This window comes from Anopheles arabiensis, chromosome 2 (assembly GCF_016920715.1).
Source record: "Anopheles arabiensis isolate DONGOLA chromosome 2, AaraD3, whole genome shotgun sequence".
NCBI classification, from domain to species: Eukaryota; Metazoa; Arthropoda; class Insecta; order Diptera; family Culicidae; genus Anopheles; species Anopheles arabiensis.
Window position 1 is genome coordinate 22,985,844 of NC_053517.1, and position 6,644 is coordinate 22,992,487.

The following is a 6,644-nucleotide window of genomic DNA, read 5'->3' on the forward strand; positions in this document are numbered from 1 at the left end:
GACGAACGGGCGCGTCCACACACCCACACCCCTAAGAAGTGCCTTATCTACACAGTCCACCCTTCCCCCTCCCATCCGTAAGCCTTCTCCCGCGTGTGCACTCGGGATGGCTGGGGGAACGGGGAGAGAGCAATCAACACATTTGGAAAAGTGCATTTGTCGCTCCTTCCCCCTATCTGGACATCTCAAAATGTACACCACCATCACCACTGGCCTGCTTAGAGGTCGATTCGGGGCCGATACTGTAATCTCAGTGGGGGGTCTTTGAAGCGCCACCGCGTCACGTACACGAACTTGAGCGTGTGGTCCTTTCCCAGCAGCTCGTCATTGCACAGGATGTCGATCTAAAACGGGGTAAAAAGAAAGCTAATTAGCATCGTCCGACTTTCTCCTGTTTGCTCTCTTTCTCTCTCTGTCTCTCTGTATTCCCCCACTGGCTCCTGCACACACAAACACACACTCACATCTTTGTATCGGTCGATACCGTTCAGTACTTTTTTCGCGAGGAACTTCTTTAGGTGTGTGATCGTGATCTGCGAACTACACCGGATGAACCGTCGCTTCAGGTTGCGCAGCTTGTCGCTAATACACTCGAGGCACACGTTAACCTGCTCGTCCTGCCGGTGGTAGTCCGCTTCCTGGTGCGCCTGCTCGTTCGCCTTATCGTCGCTGTCGTGCACCTGCGGCATATCCTTCGGGCAGGGCAGGTTGCGCGATTTGTAAAACTCGCGCTCCCGCTGCATCTCATCTGCAAAAGGTAAAAGGGAACGGCGTTGGTGTTGTGTGTGTATGTGTGCGGTTAAGCTTCCTTCCCCGGGGCCGAACCAGAAAACCACTCTCTGCTCCATCCCTCGCAACCCCATTGCCCCACTTACTGTCCATGAGGTTCGGCACCAGCTTGTACACGATGTCCTGCATCGTCCGGTCGAAGCTGATGTACTGCAGCGGATGGGACTGGTGGATAACATTTTCACACGTTGGGCAGGTATTGTTTTCCTCTAAATGCTTCACAAGGCAGCTTTTGCAGACTGAAACGAAACGAAACGAAACAAGGGTGAGACGCGGGTCGGTCGCAATGTGTCCGCAACTATCGCGGTCAACCACGGCAAACGGGCCCTCCTCCTCCTCCTCCTCCTCCACCACAGACAACAGCCTTACACGTATGTAAACACTCGGTTACGGTGGTTGCATCGATGAAGTAGCCACGGCAAATCTCGCAGGTGATGTGTTCGTTCAGTGTTTTCAACTTTATCCGTCTTTCCATGGTCGGGACAGGCGCCGGGCAAGCCCAGGGATGATGATGTTTTTACCACGATCGCACGAATTTGTTGGTCGCGACTTTTAGAAAACTGCCCTTTTTTTATCTATTGTTGCTTTCTTTCCTTTCTCTCTCCCTTCTCTGCTTTCGTCCTGAACTAAGGCCGCTGTCAAACTTCGGGCACAGTGGGACCGCCCGTCGGTCAACGGGCGCGAAATGAACCGTGCACACTGGTATAAGACAAAACGCGACCCTCGAATGACGTTGCAACATTTCAAATGGAATTTGCCTTTCAAGCAGTTGCGGCGTGAAATGTTTCAGCAATCTTCGCAGTATTCTTAGCTCACGGAAAATACTAACAGGAGCCGTTTTGCAGTATTGTGGTACTTGTGCTCGTGTTTTGTCGTGTTTTGCCCGTTTTTTTTGGATGTGTTAAAATTGTAAGTTTTTCCTCTAAATGCCCAAGTGCAGCCCTAACAGCAGCTGATTGCATTCTGATGTGCTTTGATTGAACAAACAGGACTGAAAACATGGATCGTTGGAATACTTTCTTTAACGCCCCGTACTGCACCGAATACGACGAGGACATACTGGAAACGCTGAAAGAATGCGAATCCCGCAGAATGAACGTACACTTCATCTCGCCCCAGCTCGAGCACCGACGGTCCTCCGTTCAGCTTATTCTGAACGTTTGCAAGCAGCAGTCCTACCGTCAAGCGACCGTTCACCTAGGTATGTTGTTGATCTCAAAATGCGCTATTGTTTATGCGCCGCCTGGCAGTTTCCTTTCATGACCAAAAAACACTCCTCCCCCCGCAACTTTCCCATTTTCAGCAATCTATCTGCTCGACGTGTTCATGAGCAACCACACGATCGCGGTCGGTCGCCTCAAACTGGTCGCCCTCACGTGCCTGTATCTGGCGTGCAAGATTGAGGAAAACGATTCCAGCGTACCGTCGCCGACCCGGCTGAACGGGTTTCTGGCCAACGTGTACCGTCCGGCCGATTTCATCGCGCTGGAGGTGGCAATCCTGTGCTTCTTCGACTGGCACATCACCATCCCAACTGCGTCCACCTTTCTGGACATCTTTGCGATGCATTCCTTCGATCAGCAGGATTGGGATGCCGTCTCGCCACCATGGAACGCGTGCGACTCTATGGCCCTGTTAGTGCAGCACATCAATGAGACAAGCTCCACAATTCTCGAAGCCACCTTGCTGCACTTGAAGCTTTCCACCGTTAAGCCGTCACTGCTTGCTGCCGGTTGCATTGCGGCGGCCCGCTGTCTCACGCCCCGTGTGTCCGTTTGGAGCGACCGGTTGACCAGTGCTACCGGGTATGAGTACAGCCAGATCCACGAGGTATGCCAGATGCTACTGTTTGAGGCGATGCCCCAATCGCCTCGATCGTCGCGGTCGTCTTTGAGCTCCTCTACCCCCAAACGTTCGACCAGTGATGCAGGCTATCTGTCGGAATGGTGGGAATCGGAAAATGAAGATGAAAATGGGACCATTAGCAGTTGCGTCAGTATTAACAGCAGTAGTAGTAGTAGCAGTAGTACTAGCCAAGATAGTAGTGATACGCAAAGCTGTAGCGGAAGTGCTGGCAGCACATACCGGAAGACCTGTCTTCGGTCCGAGCTGGTTCTCAGTGATACGGGCGAAAGTGCCCCAAAGAAGCGTAAAATGGCGGATACAGAAAAATAGCGTGTTGCCGAGCGGCACGTAGATATACACTCAGAGAAAAAGCGAGAGATTATTACGATTACGATGGTTATGCATGTTAATGCTAGGATAATTGAACTGTTTGCCGTGGTTAGGCTTTATTTCTATACAAGGAATATCGGAAGGTAGCATCTCTGGATTAAATTTCTCTGGTTGGAACTAGTAACTCTCTATCAGATTGCGAATCACTTTAGGTTGTAGTAGTTGCTAGTTGCTCTTGTGCTGAGTGTCATAGTACGCGGTTTGCGCTGGTCCTTCTGTTTTCTGTTATCTTAGATCAGCTTGAAATGGTGCCCATTGATGACTGGCTTCGTCCCACAGGTGAGATTCTGTGGAAGCTTCGATAGGACGAACTGTAGGAAAAGGATTGAAAAGCACACACAGAGAGAACGGAAAATGCATTAATGTTTGAAATTAAACTGCTATTCTATGTACGACTATCGAGCGTTTTTTCCCCCTCTGCCCACCTTGGGTTTTTTCTGCTTGGTCGACATGAACCCGATGCACATGGAGTTGGTCGTGTGCGCCCACAGCAGATCGCCATCCCCGCTGGCAGTGTTGTAGATGATCGAAAGCGAACCGGCGTGTATCGCCTTCTGCTTCGACAGGAACGGTGACTCGAGCAGCTTCTTCTTGTACGTCAGATGCTGCGAAGTGATTGGACAGTTGCAGCTGATCAGATCGTCCACCAGCTCCTTGGCGAACAGCGTCTTCATCAGATACTCGCCGTTGCCGGTGGTGCAGGATGCGGCCGACATGCTGGTGCTTTCGTCCATCAGCGCCCAACAGCCGGCCCCGTACGTTGCCGCCTGGCCCACCCGGCCACTCAGCTTCAGCATTAGGCCGCCGGAACTGCAACCGGCCACGATCGAACCTTCCGCATCGACGCACACCGCACCGACCGTGTCCAGCGGTGATAATTTTGCCCGATTCATCTCTTCGTACTGCATGATTTGCGATCGGTAGTGGTCGTACTTTTTGGCCGCATTCACCGATATCATGTGCTCGGCCGGCACCAGCTGCAGTCCGACTTCGCGCGCGTACGCCGACGCACCCTGCCCTACCAGCACCATCGGTGGTATCCGGCCGAAGCTGAGCAGCTTTGATTGTCGCTCGCACAGGTGGCGTGCCAGGCTGATCGGGTTCTTGACGTCGGTCACGTTGGTGCAGGCACCGAACTGTAGCGACGCACCGTCCATGATACACGCGTCGCACTCCACCCTTCGGTCCCAGTTGAGGTTCGAGCCGATGCCCGCATTCGTCGCGGTCGAGTTTTCCAGCAGGACGATAGCGCGCTCGCATGCGTCCAACGCGGTTCCGCCCGCGTACAGCACGTTGACCGCCTGATTGCACGCCTCTCGGCAGACGTGCTCGTACAGCGTCTCGTCGAGGAAGTTTCCCGCACCTGTGGGTTTAGGAAGGAGGGGGCTGGTCAGTACACCGTTGCGAATTCATCCTGAAACACCTCCAATCCCTTACCCGTATGCACCGCTACGAATCCGGTCATTGTTACTATCGCTCTTGCTTTTTTTACGAACAATTACATTTGGACAATACTACATTGGCACGGGCAGCTTGTAGATGATAATTGTATCGATTTTAGAACCGCGCACTGCGACGGTAGGATGTTTTGTTTATTTACATTTCTCGGTAAAGTGAGCATATAGGAGGTGTTGTCATGTGGAATATCTGGCCATCAAGGCATTAGAAAAAAACAGAAAACCTGTATCAAAGGCAGTTGTCATATGCGAAGCGTGCTGCTGCTAAATGTGTATGATAAACAAATTATTTACATTTGATGAAGATTCTTTTAGCGCTCAAAACTTAAATTTTTCAACCGCTGCTCTTCATAAATCGGTATGTTTCCCGTTACATTGCAGCTGTTGTCAAACTGAATCTAAAAATGGCAACCTGTCAGATGCTAAGAACACACCTCCCCTATATTCCACCTTGGCATTCTCGGAAAGAGGCGCTGTCAGTTTCAGTCGAGTTGTTTGATTTTCCACCCGGCTGATGGCATTTAAATTGAATGACCGTTTAACTCGTAGTCAATCCACACAAACCGAGAATTTTTTTTAGCTAATTGAAATGCAGGTTTCATTGTGATGAACACGTTATGGGCAATCATAAAATGATCATTTACTCTCAACTGAAAGCTACAAAACAATCTTCTAAAATTATGAAACGATTGCAAAAGAGTTGTCATACTATTTTCACCGGGCACGCTATCAGCTGATTCGTTTGTTTATTTTTACTTTTACGCCGGCTGTGCGAGTTAAAGTGGGCGAGTAAAACCTAGTGCATTGCAGTTTGTTGTGGTGCTTTCTAAACATTTTTAGATAGCGCTCGTACGATAGTGCTGGAAAACGATGTTGGAAAAGTCACTAATGTTATCGAAATTCAGAGGAAGTCTGCTGGGCGCCCTGGTAGGCGATTGCTGTGGTGCCCCTTTCGAAGGTCAACTCATGGACAGTGGAGCGAAGTTGATTTTAAAGAAAAATCTTGACAAATTGGAAGGGCCCCCATTTAACGGTTCGTAGCAATAGGGCTCTTTCCGAATCTGGTATAACAATCCTTATGGTATATTTGTAGCTCCGTACAAAAAGTACACGGACGATACGGCAATGACGATACAAACGGCGAGAGCGCTGGTCGACCCAAACGGGTACTCGCAAAAGCTGCTGGCAAAGAACTATGTGGTCGAATTCTTCAAAGAACCGAACCGCGGATACGGAGCAGCGGTGGGGGAAGTGTTTCGCAAACTGCGGCAAACCAAGATCGCCGATCCGACGTGCCCCGCCATGGCTCAGTTCAACGGTAGTGGATCGTTCGGTAACGGTGCAGCCATGCGCATTTCTCCGGTCGCACTGTACTGCGTGAACAAGAGCATCGACGAGCTGGTCCGGCTGGTGAAGGAATCGTCTGAGATAACGCACACCAACGTGCTTGGTGTGAACGGGGCGATTCTGCAGGCGTTGGCCATCCGGCAGAGCTTACTGTTGAATCCGAACGAACCGTTCTGCTGGAAAGCATTTCTTGCCGAGCTGAAGCAGCACATGGTCGAGATAGAAAAGGGAAACGATCCCGACCTGGATGCCAATCCGAATGCGTACGAAAAACAGCTGCAAAACATGGAAACCCTGCTAGACCATCGGGTGGACCCGTCGGACGAGAATGTGCTGAACCTGTTGGGACACAGCGTGGCAGCGCTGTACTCCGTCCCCACGGCAGTGTACTGCTTCCTGCGGCACACGCAAGACCTGCTGAAGGATGTAAGTAAAGTTTCTGTGAGTTGTAAGTAAAAGTATGTAAATAATTGCGTGCATCTGCTTTCAGACGGATCGAAAATCGTTCCGCAATACGCTTGAGTATGCTATCTCGCTTGGTGGGGATTGTGATACGATCGGTAGCATGGCGTGCGCGATCAGTGGCGCCTACTACGGTGAGCCTGCCATTTCAAGCGCTTTGCTGAAGCACTGCGAAAGTGCTGACAGTGTTGCGGAGCTGGCGGAGCAACTGTTCCAGGTTGCCGGCACCCAGTGACGTGTAAAGCATCACAGTAGCCATAGCGTGTAGTATGTAGGTGGTGTGTGGTTCAATAAACCGTTCCCCGACGTGGAGAATCTTCCGTACTTGTAATATCCGATTTTGCAACAGTCGTC

At 50.9% G+C, this 6,644-nt stretch overlaps 4 protein-coding genes across 4 annotated transcripts; 2 read left to right on the forward strand and 2 right to left on the reverse strand.

The window, feature by feature from the left end:
* Positions 1–171: 171 nt before the first annotated feature.
* LOC120895681 (polycomb group RING finger protein 3) lies at positions 172–1,435 on the reverse strand. Its single transcript, XM_040299230.1, has 4 exons — positions 1,159–1,435; positions 876–1,028; positions 465–748; positions 172–344 (listed from the first exon to the last, which is right to left on the reverse strand). Exons 1-4 carry the CDS (start codon positions 1,262–1,264, stop codon positions 219–221), a joined length of 669 nt encoding a protein of 222 aa, XP_040155164.1. The 5' UTR covers positions 1,265–1,435; the 3' UTR covers positions 172–218.
* Positions 1,436–1,528: 93 nt separating this feature from the next.
* Positions 1,529–3,416, forward strand: LOC120895679 (cyclin-J). The gene is made up of 3 exons (XM_040299228.1): positions 1,529–1,698; positions 1,779–1,990; positions 2,093–3,416. Exons 2-3 carry the CDS (start codon positions 1,789–1,791, stop codon positions 2,962–2,964), a joined length of 1,074 nt encoding a protein of 357 aa, XP_040155162.1. The 5' UTR covers positions 1,529–1,698; positions 1,779–1,788; the 3' UTR covers positions 2,965–3,416.
* LOC120895680 (threonine aspartase 1) lies at positions 3,037–4,625 on the reverse strand. Its single transcript, XM_040299229.1, has 3 exons — positions 4,462–4,625; positions 3,450–4,387; positions 3,037–3,335 (listed from the first exon to the last, which is right to left on the reverse strand). Exons 1-3 carry the CDS (start codon positions 4,487–4,489, stop codon positions 3,255–3,257), a joined length of 1,047 nt encoding a protein of 348 aa, XP_040155163.1. The 5' UTR covers positions 4,490–4,625; the 3' UTR covers positions 3,037–3,254.
* Positions 4,626–5,221: 596 nt separating this feature from the next.
* Positions 5,222–6,621, forward strand: LOC120904722 (ADP-ribose glycohydrolase ARH3-like). Its single transcript, XM_040314962.1, has 3 exons — positions 5,222–5,514; positions 5,575–6,254; positions 6,319–6,621. The coding sequence occupies exons 1-3, from the start codon at positions 5,352–5,354 to the stop codon at positions 6,523–6,525; spliced, it is 1,050 nt and encodes a 349-aa protein (XP_040170896.1). The 5' UTR covers positions 5,222–5,351; the 3' UTR covers positions 6,526–6,621.
* The last annotated feature ends 23 nt before the right edge of the window (positions 6,622–6,644 follow it).

Bases quoted from the DNA above. Each gene is read 5' to 3' on its own strand.
- LOC120895681 (XM_040299230.1), bottom strand. From the start codon at position 1,264: ATGGAAAGACGGATAAAGTTGAAAACACTGAACGAACACATCACCTGC. The intron at 1,029-1,158 runs GTAAGGCTGTTG...GTTTCGTTTCAG, and splicing joins AACCGAGTGTTTACATACGT to TCTGCAAAAGCTGCCTTGTG. The intron at 345-464 runs GTGAGTGTGTGT...ACCCCGTTTTAG, and splicing joins GTATCGACCGATACAAAGAT to ATCGACATCCTGTGCAATGA.
- LOC120895679 (XM_040299228.1), top strand. From the start codon at position 1,789: ATGGATCGTTGGAATACTTTCTTTAACGCCCCGTACTGCACCGAATAC. The intron at 1,991-2,092 runs GTATGTTGTTGA...TCCCATTTTCAG, and splicing joins TCAAGCGACCGTTCACCTAG to CAATCTATCTGCTCGACGTG.
- LOC120895680 (XM_040299229.1), bottom strand. From the start codon at position 4,489: ATGACCGGATTCGTAGCGGTGCATACGG. The intron at 4,388-4,461 runs GTAAGGGATTGG...CTAAACCCACAG, and splicing joins ATTCGTAGCGGTGCATACGG to GTGCGGGAAACTTCCTCGAC. The intron at 3,336-3,449 runs GTGGGCAGAGGG...CTTTTCCTACAG, and splicing joins CCAAGCAGAAAAAACCCAAG to TTCGTCCTATCGAAGCTTCC.
- LOC120904722 (XM_040314962.1), top strand. From the start codon at position 5,352: ATGTTGGAAAAGTCACTAATGTTATCGAAATTCAGAGGAAGTCTGCTG. The intron at 5,515-5,574 runs GTTCGTAGCAAT...GTATATTTGTAG, and splicing joins GGAAGGGCCCCCATTTAACG to CTCCGTACAAAAAGTACACG. The intron at 6,255-6,318 runs GTAAGTAAAGTT...ATCTGCTTTCAG, and splicing joins CGCAAGACCTGCTGAAGGAT to ACGGATCGAAAATCGTTCCG.